The 14,637-nt window shown below is 44.6% G+C and overlaps 1 protein-coding gene and 1 long non-coding RNA gene across 2 annotated transcripts in view; both read right to left on the bottom strand.

Annotated features, from left to right (window-relative positions):
• LOC309400681 (male-specific lethal 1 homolog) overlaps positions 1–13,245 on the bottom strand; it is a 44,189-nt gene extending 30,944 nt beyond the window's left edge. Inside the window, exon 1 of the mRNA XM_081969278.1 lies at positions 11,447–13,245. Within this exon, the coding sequence (XP_081825404.1) occupies positions 11,447–12,142 (696 nt within the window). The 5' untranslated portion in view covers positions 12,143–13,245. The remainder of the gene's footprint in view (positions 1–11,446) is intronic.
• The window catches only part of LOC309400684, a 209,584-nt gene that overhangs the window by 137,035 nt on the left and 57,912 nt on the right, over positions 1–14,637 (bottom strand). The window lies entirely within an intron of this gene.

Below are 14,637 nucleotides of genomic sequence, written 5' to 3'. Positions count from 1 at the left end.
GTCTGGATCCGTGGGCGGTGGGACTGTGGGGTCCCCCGTGCCCACCTTGGTGGTCCTCCTAGCCTTCTTAAGCAATGGTTTGAACATGGCCTGGAGGAAAAGGTTGGAAGAGCGAGGCGGCTCAGGAGCCGCATCCTCCTCCTCAGAGAACCCCCAATCATCCCTCCGTGCCTCCCCCCTAGAGGAGACCTCACTCATGAGGGAAGGGGAAGAAGCCCTAGATCTGGACCTACTAAAGGGAGTAACTCGACTGTGGTGATAAGGCCTGTCCCTTTGAGAAATGCCCCTAGAAATGGCTGCAGAAATTAGTCTTTTGAGATTCTCAGGGAGGTGTTCTAGATCCTCCTCATCACCTTCTGAATCATAGTCTGGAGCCACATAGGTCCTGCTGGATCTCCTACCCCTAACGGGACCTGCAGAGGTACCTTCCAATGGGTCCCCCCTATCTGCCTCTCTAGTCCCCAGGGAAGCAGAAGGAGAGCGAGGGCCCCCCCGCTCCTGACTCCTATCAGATCTGCATGGTGAAGCAGAGGAAGAGGAAGGGCTGAACCCCCTGGCTACAGGTGGGGAAGGGCAGGAAGCCACCGGGCGTGGGGATCTGGATCTAGGCCTAGGATCCCTGGCCTGTCTCTTCTCAGCTCTTTCAATGACCTTCTCAATAGCCCTGGATCGCCTGAGCTCATCCCTCTGCAGGGCTCTTGAAGGTCTGTCCGCAGCCGAAGGCCTAGAAACCCGAGGCCTAACTGGGGGAGTGGGCTCAGCCTGATCTTCGCCTGCCTGAGACGGCGCGGCCTGCTGGGCCTCTGCTCTATCTGCCATCCCCACTCACGTGCTCCAGAACGAATTTTTTTGGTAGTAATGGCCCTTCAGCTGGTGAGGATCGCCTGCTCCGGGCCTCCGGCAAAGTTGCAAACTGCACTGCCACGTTTTTCTCAGCCTCTCCATGTTGCAAGCCCCAAACACGTGACTCAAAATGGCCGCCGGCTTCTTTGGGCGGTGCTCTAGCAAAAGCGCGCCTAAAAATGGCCGCCAACCTCGCCCTTAATTTGCTATTGCCTGCGAGCGGCTGCTTGCAAGCTCGCCTTCCCAGAAAAGTACTCCAGACCTCCGCTGGGCTCCTAAGCCACGAGGAGCCCTTCAAAGCCAAAAAAACGACTCCGCGCTGCTGCCGTGGGCTGTAACCGGCCCGGGAAGCAAGCAGTTTGAATCTGAAGCCGATTAGTCGCTTTCGCGCCGAAAAGCCCCAGCGCGCTGCGATTCTCACAGAAAGGAAGTTTAAAGGATGCAGGGTCGCCCGGCACACCCGAGACCCCAGGCACCAGTCCGGAGCGATCCCTGAGGAGGGGGGAGTAAGCTAACGCGCCCCCCCGACTTTCCCAGCCTTCTGAGGGCAGCCGAACAACAGCCCTGCAAGGCGGACCCACTACAAAAAAATTTCTAAATAAAAAAATCCAAATCCAAATGTACAAATAACACTAATACTGACTAGTAGAACACAATAAAACACTCTTACTAGGAACCAAACCTGAGTCTTGGACCGACTGAGAGGAAACTGGGAACCAACGGGAGAAGCCGAAGGTTAAGAAGTTTTCTCTCAGTCAAATGGACCAATCAGGCTGTGTTAACCCTTCTGTGACCCCTCCCTCCACTCTACTGGAAAATAAAAGGTTTAAGACTCAAAAATGAAGAATATAAGGCCCAAGCCTATGCTGATGACCTAGTATTTGTACTAGAGGACCCATTAGAATCCAGTCGGAAATTAATTCAAAAATTAGAAGAATATGGCGAAGTGGCAGGATTAAAGATCAATAAAAACAAAACAAAAATGATAACCAAGAACATGACAAAAAAGCAAGAAGAGGAACTGGAAATAATAACCAATATGCAAATAACTAAGAAAGTGAAATACTTGGGGATCTGGGTGTCGGCAAAATGTTCCACAATTAAAGATGATAACTATAACAAATTAGTGATACAAATAAAGAGTTAGAAAACTGGAAAAATATTCAACTATCACTCATGGGACGTATAGCGACAATTAAAATGAATATTTTACCAAGAATCTTATTCCTGTTGCAAGCCGCACCCATTAATCCAGGTAAAAAATTCTTTCAAGAATTAAATAACATAACCGCTAGGTTTATTTGGCAGGGACAAAAAGCGAGGATTAAACTAAAGTCATTGCAAGACAGCAAAGAGAGGGGAGGTTTAGCATTACCAAATTGGGATTTATACGCATCGGCAGTATCAATAACATGGGTGAAGGATTGGATAGAGCTAAAGAATAAAAGAATTTTGACTTTGGAAGGCCATGATTTGCAAGCAGGCTGGCACACATTCCTATGGGATGATAAAAATAAAATGCACAAATACTTTCAAAAACATTTAATTAGAAGAGCGTTATTGCAAAAATGGCTCAAAATTAAAAAAAATCCATTACATGAAAATCCCGAATTGGCTATCACTGACAGAAAGGACGACTCATCCAAATTTTATAGATTGGAACAAAATGCTAAGATATAGAGACTTAATTGATAGACAGGGAAACTTAAAAACAATTGAAGAATTGGCAGAACAGAACATGAAAGTGGACTGGTTAACTTCATTTCATTCATTTAATTTCATTTCATTTATTGGATTTGTCAACCGCTCCCTCTCCCCAAGGGGACTCGGGGCGGTGTACAGACAGAATAAAAAACATTATATACAACAATTACAAAACCCCATAAAAACAAATTAAACACAAGTCTGTACAATAGTGCAAAAATTAATTAGTGATTAAAACCAAATTAAAATACCCCAAAATTTAAAATAACCGGCCAGGAGAGTCAAGGGATTAGATCATAATTGTGATTGGGCCAGGCCTGCTAATTGGAACAGGTGGGTCTTGAGTTTCTTACGGAAGGAGCGGAGATCAGTAATGATTCTAATGTCAGGGGGGAGGTCGTTCCAGAGGGTCGGGCCCATCACAGAGAAGGCCCTACTCCTGGGCGTCGCCCGCCGGCATTGTTTGGCGGACGGCACCCGGAGGAGTCCCTCTCTGTGAGAGCGAATTGGTCGCAGGGATGTATGGGGTAGGATGCGATCCCGCAAATAACTAGGTCCTGAGCCATGGAGCGCTTTAAAGGTGAGAATCAACACCTTGAAACGCACCCGAAAAGCCACAGGTAGCCAGTGCAGCTCGCGCAGGAGAGGTGTTACATGGGAGTACCTAGTACTCCCTAGTACCTAGTACCTAGTTAGGTACCGAGTACCTAACACTTACCTTCAAATCAAAACTAAATACAATAATGATACCAAATTATATGACATTGAAACAGAATCACACGAATTGGATAAAATCATTCAAAGCCCAGATAGAAAAATGATAGGGAGAATATATAAATTTCTCCTGAAATATAAAATGGAAGAGGAAATTGTGAAAGAACAAATGATAAAATGGGCACAGAACTTTGGATATAATATTGAATTAGACAAATGGGAAAAATTTGGGGGAACAAACTTAAAAATGACACTCTCAGTTGCATATAAGGAAAACCAGTATAAAATGTTTTATAGATGGCACCTGGCACCAACAAGGTTAGCTAAAACATCGTCAAATACCTCCCCAAAATGTTGGAAATGCGAATCGATACACGGAACATATTACCACTTATGGTGGACCTGTGAGGAGGCTAAAAAGTTTTGGAAAAAGATCAAAAACTGGCTGGAGGCAATAACGGGAGTCAAAATAGAATGGAAACCGGAAATCTTCTTATTAGGAATATTGCCTGCGAAATACAAAAAAGAAATCCAGTATTTAATACTACATATAATAACGGCGGCAAGGATTGCCTATGCCCAGAAATGGAAAAACAAGCTAACTCCAAGTGAAGATGAAATAATAAGAAAGGTTATGGACTGTGCTGAAATGGACAAACTAACTAAAGAAATCCAGGGAAAAGAAGAATCAGAATTCTATCAGATATGGGATAAATGGTATAGGTGGATGGAGGAAAGAAACAAGAATCAATGAAGGAATGTAACAAAATCCAAAAATAATAGTTATGGGTAAAATTTATAAACCATAATTGAATGGAAAAAATAAAAATAAAAATAAAAATAAAAAATTAGTTAATTCTAGGTGATAAATAAGTAGAATGTGGTAGCTCTTATAGAATGTTGTTGGTTTTAAAATGTTTATTCGTTGGCAGTTAACCCATTATGACATTTATTATAATATAAATAGGAATGATTCTAGATAAAAGTACTTTCAAACAAATATAGTTAAATGAGAATGTTGGTATATTGACGGTATAAAGATTTTTGATTTAAAATGTACAATTCAATTTGAATGAAATATAAAGAATGATTGTAGTAATGCACGGAATTTAATTGTAACCAATCGACATGCTTGCTGGAAGATGTATTGAAGAGTGTTTTTTGTGTGTGTTTTCTGTTTAATTAAAACAATAAAATTTTATTTTAAAAAAAAGGCAAAAAGGTGCATTTGAGCATGCAAGGGTATGTATATAGCACTTATTTGCAACTTGTTAAACCATACTCAACTTTTCCTGAAACTGTAAGGCAGCTTCAAAGAGCAACTGTGTGATCCAGGAAAATGTTTACTTTAAGCTTTTTTAAAAATGGAAGCAGTGCATATTTACCCATGTAGTCTAAAGCATCTTTTTGCATTTGAAAGAGCTCAAATAATGTAGGGGTTCAATTTCCAAATCAGTGGATACAATTACTTCTATGAAACAAAGGTGAAATTTCTACTATAATAAATAAGAATTTAGAGGAGCAATCCTTGCTGCTATATCTTATGTTACTTCCCTTTGTTAATATCAGCTGGACCTATGTGTAAGTAGTCCTTGACTTAACTTTGGTCACTAAATGACCAATCTTAAAACGGACCTCCATGAGGGTACTTATGACCTGGATTTGAAGTTCAGACAGCTGCCCCCCCTCCAAAGTACTGTGACTTCACTTCAGGTGATTGGCAACTGGCCTGCATTTATGGCCATTTGCAGCATGCCATGATCACATGACCACAGTTTCCAATGGTTTTGCAGAAAACTGCAATTACTTCCTTTTTGGGCAAAACTGGTCCATAGCAAACAATTGGTTCACTTAATGACCACTGCAAAAAAGTCAAAGTTGGGTTGGTCATATGTATGATCCAATTTACAGCCATCACACCTTCAAGAATCACTTTACCTTATTAAAAACACAAAGGATGGTTAATGTTTACTACTAGTTCATAGCTCACATTCATCCAATAGTACTGGGAACAGACTCTGTCCCCATGGTTCTCAAAGCATATAATCAGAACCAATACCATAGCTTTAAAAGCAATGCACATACAACTACAAGCTATCTAGTAAGGGTATCTTAATTCTGAAGCAGCACTGCAGAAATCAAATATAGAGCAATTTATGACAGCTTTATTGGCTGAAAACTCCACTTAGCTGTGAATGCTACATAAGATTTTGTCAAGTTCCCCTTTTATTTAAGCTGTCAATTTGTAAAGCAGGGGCTAACAGTGGCCTATTTAATAAGATTATCAGACTTTTCCATTTTAGGCACATACTATCAAAAATCTAACTTATCTGTTTCTCTTTGCCTGTTTCCTTTATGCAAATTGCAATATTATATTATCTAAAGTACTTGACACATTGCAGGCAGCTACTAAATACCATTTTGAGTATCCTCCCTTAGGCTAAGAAGCTGGCTAGGTGATTGTCCAGTCACTGTCCCTCAGCTCAACCCACTTCACAGAATTGTGAGGAAAACTGCAGCATGATATGCCATGTTCAACTCCTGTTACAAAAGGCAGGATATAAATCTAATATAAATAAATGCAAAGTATTTGGAATGTTGGAATGTTAAAACAGAATGTTACAAAATTATCAGGTGAACACCAATAACTAAACAGGACCACAACTGAAATTATGCTATATATGTGTGTGTGTGTGTGTGTGTGTGTGTGTGTTACAACCCCTAGTATGCCCAAATATGGGAGGGAGCTCACTACTCCCTTATTTATCAGCACAAATAAAACATATATGTGTGTGTGTGTGTGTGTGTGTGTGTGTGTGTGTGTGTGTGTATATGTAATGTTTTTTTGTTCAAAATCTCAAATCTCCTAAGGTTCTTCACCAATTGCTTTGAAATTTTGACACAACGTTGCATTCGACTACGCGCATGTTTTTATATACGTATATTATATAGATGTCACACCTGTGACAGGTAAAAACATGCTTTTTTGTAAAAACATGCTTTTTTTAAAACCAACGCCATCTGCTGGACGTAAAAGCAACACGCGCTATACCATAGCATTCATTTCTTGAGTATAGTATATTTGGAACAGTTCGGCTTTTCTCCAGCTTCGTCCCGACGGTCCCTTTATATGTGTGCCTGGGCTGGGGCTGCACCCTTTCCCCTTTCCGCCCCTCCTCCGACAAGCTTCGCCATTTCCACCAAGGGGAGCCGAAGCCTTTCTGCCTCCCCGTCTCCTCTCTCCTCCCCTCCCGCCAGGCCTTTGCCTCCTCCCACTCTTAAGCTGGCCTCCCCCCCACCCAGCCCAGTGGAGCTCCAGAGGAGGTGGAGGCGGAGCGTCTCCTCAGCCCGGCCAGCTGCACATGCTCTCTACCTCCCTCACAGGGAGCCAGCTACAGCCTCGCCAAGGCAGCTCCGACGGGGCGGCAGCGGTGTCAGCCTGAGGCGCAGCGGGGCTGGGGCGGCCGCTGGGTGCCCCGTGAGGCGGCGACTGCAGCGGCGACGACGTCTCTGGATGGGACCGCGGCCAGCGGGGGCTGCCTCGTGTCCGCATCACAACGGGTGGCTCCTTCCTCCTCCTCCTGCTCCTCAGGGGACACCGGCCACGTCCTCTCGCCGCCACTGCTGAGGGAAGCCAGGTCGGGGGGGGCGGCCACCTCCTCCTCCTCTCCTCCTCAGCTCAGCCAGGCTGGGGCCTGTGGGAGCGTCCTCCATGGAGGGTTTTGCAGGGGCCACTGTGGCTTACTTCCATGCGGGGGCCGCCTCTGCCGGGGGACTTGCGCTTTCTATTTTCTTTCTTTTCCATTTAACCAGACTGGGCCACAGCAACGCGTGGCCGGGTACAGATTATATATACATACATACACACACACACACACACATACAGTACATACATACATACACACACACATATATTTGTAGATTTTCACGGGTGTAGGTATGCTGGTCTTGTTGTCTTCGGGTCTTTTCCCTTGTAAGATTGAGATTGTCTTGGCAACGTTTGTAGATTGGTCGGCTGTTTCGTATCATCCTGTGTGGGTGAGGTGCTGGCTGTGTGTCCCTTGTTCTTTTGTGTTGTAACGACCTGGGTGTTGGGTGGGGTTCATTTGTTGACTAGGGCTGGTTTCCAGATGTCTGGTAGGCGGGAGGTATCGTCACGTTTGTTCATGTTGTGGGAGCGTTTCTCTATTTCGATGGCTTCCATAATTATTCACTTGTTGAAGTGTTCTGTTTTGGAGTTTAATTTGGTTCCTTCAAAATCAATTTCATGTCCTGTTGCTTTAAAGTGCTGGAAAAGGGAGGAAGTTTTTTCTTTTTTTTCTGACTGCGTTCTTGTGTTTCGCGATGCGTGCATTTATTATCCTATTAGTTTGTCCAATGTATGTGGCAGGGCAGATTTTGCATGGTATTTCGGAGACTCCTTGGTTTTCTAGCTGGATCTTGTCTTTGGGGTTTCTTAAGATGTTGGCTATTTTTTGGTCAGTGTTGAAGGCTGTCTTGATATTGTGTTTGTGAAGAATTTTGCTGATTTTATCTGTGGTGCCTTTGATGCCACCCTCCTCCCTTACATCAAAGGCACCACAGATAAAATCAGCAATAAAATGACCAAAAAATAGCCAACATCTTAAGAAACCCCAAAGACAAGATCCAGCTAGGAAACCAAGGAGTCTACGAAATACCATGCAAAATCTGCCCTGCCACATACATTGGACAAACTAATAGAATAAATGCATGCATTGCAGAACACAAGAAGGCAGTCAGAAAAAAAGAAAAAAACTTCCTTTTCCAGCACCTTAAAGCAACAGGACATGAAATTGATTTTGAAGGAACCAAATTAATCTCCAAAACAGAACACTTCAACAAGAGAATAATTATGGAAGCCATCGAAATAGAGAAACACCCCCACAACATGAACAAACGTGACGATACCTCCCGCCTACCAGACATCTGGAAATCAGCCCTAGTCAACAAACGAACCCCACCCAACACCCAGGTCGTTACAACACAAAAGAACAACGGACACACAGCCAGCACCTCACCCACACAGGATGATACGAAACAGCCGACCAATCTACAAACATCAACTCCATGTACCAATCAGGATGCAACTACACACCCAATCAACCCACTTACAGCAACAAAGCCAGCACTCCACACACCCCCACCAAGATTTATAGAAAGACGACAGCTCCGACCATGCCTTACTCACACAAGCACGAAGCCGAAAACACCAGCCTGAAGATGGCGAGTGGGACCTTGCCGAAACGTTGCCAAGACAATCTCAATCTTATACGGGAAAAGACCCAAATACAACAAGACCAGCATAGATAGATAGATAGATAGATAGATAGATAGATAGATAGATAGATAGATAGATAGATAGATAGATAGATAGATAGATACACACACAGAGAGACCTTCAACTGTATGACAAACCAAGAACAGTAAAGGTTTAAGTACTTTGCACCATACTGACTTGCTTTGAATGAAAAAATAAATTCAGATGGACAAAGGAGCCTGCTAGATTCCAAGGAAAATACTGCTAGGCATACAAGGGCCCACATGTGTCAGTTAAATAATGTATATTTTGTTCCAACTTCTTTACTCCTTCCCTATTTCAGTCACTACTATAGCACATAAGATTGATTTAAAGCATTGTGAAAAGTTCCTGATGGCTTGAAATCATTCCACTTCCTTAGCTTTCAGGTGGAATAATGGCTTGACAGCCAGGCAGCTTCACACAGCTACAAAAACTCATCTCCCTCCCCCCCTCCCCCAAAAAATGACCAGACCAATGTAAACAATATATACAAAAATATTGCTGGAGGAGGGTGTGAGCAGTTCTTTTCTGTGGGAGTTGGAGGTCAAGGAACAGTGATGACCAGGGGGGAGAGGGTAAAAAAAAATCCAAACTCTAGTCAAGCCCTTATTTATTGAATTACCCAGATGGTAATTCTTAGAACTGTACAATTGAAAACCAATTTCCACAAAGCTTCTCATTTAAATATTACTGTAGACAACATGTAAGAGAGGCTAGTGATATGAAAGAAGATATTCCAGTATTTGTACAACTGAAGAGAGGCACCTCCCCATAGGAAGAAGGGGTGGAACACAGAATAAGAAAGATAATCAGTACAGATACCTTATAAATCTGCAATTGGCTAATGCAGCATCAACTAAGCCAGCAGTTCTAGTATCCACCTAACTCGCAAACTTTCATTTATCTGTTCTATATATATATGCTAGCTCCACCTGGTGTGCATCTTTAGGGTTTGCTTTTTTTAAGGCTGTGCAGGAGCATGCTACCATAACTATTCAGTCGGCTATTATAACACCCTTGGCTGCAAAATGGCAGTCAACACTTTCATATTGCTTAACTTTGCACAGGCCTGATAGATTTTATTGTTGGAAGTTTTCTGCTATAAGCAGTAAAATATTAAATACATATGCCACTTCTGAAACCAGATGTTAATGCTACTTCCCTACACCACATGCACTTTGAACACAGACCCTGAAGATTATGACTAAAGTATTTTTCTTAGTAATAATGGGTGCAGCAGCTGCAGGAACTGGGGGCTATTTCTAGGTTGCATATGTGCCATGCATACAGGCCAGGATTAAAATCCTTTCTGGCAATTTAGGGACAAGAGTTGGAGGGGGGGGGAGTTAAAATGATAACCAAACAGCTGTTTCTAAGACTACATCTAAGAAATGTACATTATGTACATTATGCACTATTTGCTTCAGATACTCTAGATGCCCAGAGTTGTTTCAATAAGAGATGGACTGCAAATAAAAACACCAAAATAAACAAAACAAACTTCATTTGCACCTGATCCACATTCTCTTCCTAATCTTCAGCCCATACCCCATTTACCTCTTACAAAAACAAGGTACAAAAGTAATGAACCACTTTCTTATCCACCCCCATGCTTGCAGTAGGCATCACTTTTGTATGGAGAGGCAGTATTAACAATAGCTGTCATGTTGCAATTTCATAGATTCTGAACAGCTGAATTTTAAATCATTTACTAAGGAGAAGGCAAGATAGGGTATGTTGGGTCCAGGCAAAGGTAGAGATGAATACCTAATCAGAGTGGCACATACTGGGTTGTTGTTGTTTTTTGTCCTATTCGTAATTAAAAAGATTGGTACTTCTGGAAAATGAGAGGAAGGAAACCACAGGAAGCTAGCACTAAACCTACATTTGTAATAATCCTTGAAAACATACCAGTTAAAAGGCCCTCCCTCTCCCCTCTTGGTGTGGTGGCATAAGCCGCAGGTGATTGTTTTTGCTGCCCCAAAGAGTCCCCTTTAAATTAACTCATCTTGTGCCACATACTTCCCCAAAGAACATGCCTGTTGCTTTACATTAATCCCATTTGTTGCCAATGCCTTCCTGCCCTCAGGCCATATACCCTCCTCCTAGAAAGCTGCAATGATTGCAGTGCAATCCCTCCAAAATCCATGCCCAAATAGTACTATCTGGGCTGTATTAGTGTTCTTAACCACACCTACCGGTATAGCCAAATCATCCAACAGGCTTCTTGATTTAACGCCTAGGTTATTAACCCTATGGGTTGCTTAACCTGACACATACCAATATTACAGGTCCAATTAAGTACCAAGCTATAACATTTTAGGTACATCTTGTCTTTCTGGGGCTTATGTACTGTAGTTTACTATGGCTAGTTACAAAGCAGAACTCCATTTTTGAATTTTAAAGCTCTAATTTCCTTGCCACAGTTAATCTCTCTTACTGTTTCTATATTCGATTCCATTTCAGGAGTCAATCCTCAATTATGCTAATCTCTTTACCAACTCTTTTACTCATGCACACTGTTCTGATTGGTGGGGGATATTTCTATTCAATTTTTAGTCCTTCTTGCTTAACTCTCCCTGTATCTACAGGAACTCATTCCCAGAAATAGGTGCCGAAATCATATACTGTACTCTCATCCCTTTACAATTTATCAGTGCCAATTCACCCTATCTCATGTTTTTACACAGCCACTCACTAAGCAGGTGCATCCCCTTCATTAGACAACATGCTTTACATTAACCCCTCCCACTGTTAACACCAGGATCCCGAAGTTAACCCTTCGAAAAATCAGCGCACACACCCAATATTAAACAACTTGAACGTTAACCCCTTCTACCCCACATTTCCCAACACCCAACTCACTGTGTCCCTCTCGGCTCTGACTTCTTCGATCTCCTTTTCCTTGACCTGCAACTGTTGCTGCTGCTGCTCGATAAGGTCCAACTGTAGGAGTAGGATCTGCTTGAGGCAGGCCGCCTGGCTGGAGTTGCCCCCGCCGGCCCCCATGGGGCTCTTCCGAAGGCTGCTCCCGCCGCCACTCCCTGTGTTGTCACTACTAGCACTTTTCCGCTTGCCGTTGGCTTCCAGTGAAACCGGAGAACCCCCCGCTGCCACTGCTGGGGGTAGAGGCGGCTGCCCGGGTTCGATCGTAGCGGAAATCGACGACGGTAGCGGCGGCGAGAGAGACGCTGAAGCTTCTCCAGGCCCGGCGTGGGAGCTCCCGCGCTTGGCGGCGGCAGTATGTCCGGGTAACACTGCCTGGTACTCGGAGGGGCGGGAGCTACCGGCAGCATCGCCCACACACAATTGGCGAGTACTGCCTGTCGGGCACGGCGAGGGCACTAGGCCGCCCCAACAGCAGCCACTGCCGCCACCTTCCTGTTGTCCGGGAGCCGCGGCCACTGGAACGATAGACCGGGCCTTGGGGCCTATCTGGTTCTGCCGGGGAGGCGGAGGCTGGTGAAGATGCAGCGGCAGCTCCTCCTCTTCCTTCGAGCCAAGCTCCAGTAAGCCCGGGCCAGTCGTTGTCGCCGTTGCTTTGTAGACGGTCGATTTCATGGCGATGCAGCACCTTCATGCTCTTCCGCCTCCCTCTTCTCTACGCTGCCGGTCCAAATTCCCCACCTGGACGCCTTGGGGGGCGCCGCTGCCGTCACCCGTCCCATTCAGACCCGTTTGCCTCCCTTTCTTCCTACGCCAACTTCCCCCGGCCGGTCCTTCCGACTCACCAACCTTCACTGCTCCCTGTCGCTAGTGCAAGAACCATTTCTTTTCTTGGTCCTCTTTTTCCAGATTACAGGAGTGCCAGCCCTGCTCATGTAGGAAAAACGAAGCGGGCACCGCTTCCTAATAAATGCGGACGATCCACTTAGATCAGTCTTAGATTCTTCTGCAAGGAATGGGGGAGGGGCGCGTTTGCTTCACCCTCCCCCCCCAGGTTCTTTTGGAGGCACGTGAACGGTGGCTTTTGGTTTCTTTCCTTCTAACGGACACAGCGGTGCCCAGTGGGTATTGGGGGGGGGGCACAACTCGGGGAAGGTGATTACATCTTTCTTCGCCTTCCCAGCAAGAGAGGAAGCGTGTGGGCTGACCAGCCTACCTTCCAAATCAATCTGCCCAAATGAACAGCAAGCAAACACTCATATCTAGCGGATCCCTCACACTGGGAAGCAACCTTCCCCAAGAATGTGGAAAAGGTTACCGATGTCTCCCTTTGCCATAGTCTACAGCAGGAGCCGTCTACAACACGTTGCGTCTTTTACGCTGGAAATGGGAAGCTAATGGTGTCCCTCCTCGCTTGCCTACCAGCCTTTCCCAGACCCTTTCTGGGAATAAGGTAGCCCCATATCCAGAGAGCACAGTTGAAATTAAGGGGTTTCTTCTACCCACTCTTTATTAATAAAACGATTAAGGTGGAAAAAGTGTTACGATAAAGAAGGGCTACTTTTACAAGCAAGATTGAAGCTTCCCTCAGTATTAGCGGGGGTGAGGTGGGGATAAATATAGGTTCTTGCAAGGCGTAGGGGCGTAAGAAAATTTCCCCTCGAATACTTAATAGGGGCCGGCTAGGAGATGCGTGACCTGAACCGTTTACGGGGGACGCGGAAAATGGCAGGCGTTTCCTAGTATGGAATTTTGTCGCATTCTGACAACATGTCGGAGCGGGAAAGGGAGGGGATTTGGTGAAAAAATCCAGTTTTGCTTAATCGGTTACCTTTAAACGGCCGCCATGGCCCAAGCCGCCTCCCGGCACTACGCATGCGTCAACCGCCATTGATGGATGGAAGAGAGGCATCATGGAGGGGGAGGGACAACACTAACTAGGTGTAGAAGATAAGATAAAGGCGGGGAGGAGTAACGCAAGATCGGCAGGAGCTAGATAAAAACAAAAGCTGAGGAGCTTCCCGCCTCTGTTAGCCAGTTCCAATATATTAGCTATGCCACATGCAGATACAGCGCCTCCTAGGAGGTATTCTTAAAGCATTAAATGACTCCGTCACATACCTCAACAGCCTTCCCCAATCTTTGCTGTCCAGCTGTGAACTTCCATAGTGCCCTAAGTGATATCTGGGAAGATCCTGGATTGGGAGAGCTGGATGAATACAACTGCAACTTCATAAATGAACGACTTTCTTTCACAGGGCTCTCCACTGAAGAAAGTTACCACCCACCCCTCTTAGAAGAATGAAATATTCTAGGAAATATTAAAAAGTTTAAAAAGGCAGAACATTTCACCTAAAAGAGAAATAAAATCTTAAAGGAAGGCGTTATGTATTGAATGTATATAGTTGTGTTAACACTGCTAAAGTGAAACTAACCTTTAGATGACCCCAACTGTTCTGGAGGGAAATTTAGAACATTTATATTTGGGTGGGCTTTTTCTAATTCTATGATTGGTTAAGTCCCTGTGGGCCTAGACACAGTATAAATCACAGGCATTTGCCTGCAGGTCCTCAATTCCATTTTGCAATAAAAGCTGTTGCAGTTATGCTGGTCTGGTTCTTGCCTACTGAAGCCCACTACACAATAGTGGAGATGAAGGTGGGATGCTGCAGGAGAGAGAGCTGCTGCTAACCAAGAGACTGAAGTCACTGGGTGATAGGCTGGGTAACGAAGCCCCAGCAGGACTAGTCCTCACCCACACCTGCCAGTAAGCCACACTGGAGGCATGCTGAAATCACTGGGTGTCAGACCTGGTAAAGAGCTCTGGTGGGACCACGCTCCCCACCCTGCCTTGCCAGTAAGACACACTGGAGGCACAGACGCACCTGAGGGATCCATCCCCATGTTGTGGAAATTGAGGACTCAAAGACCAGCTCTTTGCAATGCAAGAAAGTTTATTGCGCAGGTTCAAACAGCTAAAACAGCATATGGGGGTTTGAACCCCGAACAGTCTCAAACAACAATCTTATATAGTCATTTTGACGTAAGCATATACGCAGGCATACATTTGCTAAATTGATAAAAGGAGAAATGGAAAAGTACAGAAAGAGCCGAGAATAAAAATACGTCAAGGAACATTTAACATCTGCGAGACAAACACGGGACTATCC

Source organism: Natrix helvetica (genome assembly GCF_964273705.1).
Source record: "Natrix helvetica genome assembly, chromosome: W".
NCBI classification, from domain to species: domain Eukaryota; kingdom Metazoa; phylum Chordata; class Lepidosauria; order Squamata; family Natricidae; genus Natrix; species Natrix helvetica.
Note: the sequence above shows the minus strand (reverse complement) of the source record. Positions and strands in the feature narration are given on the sequence as shown.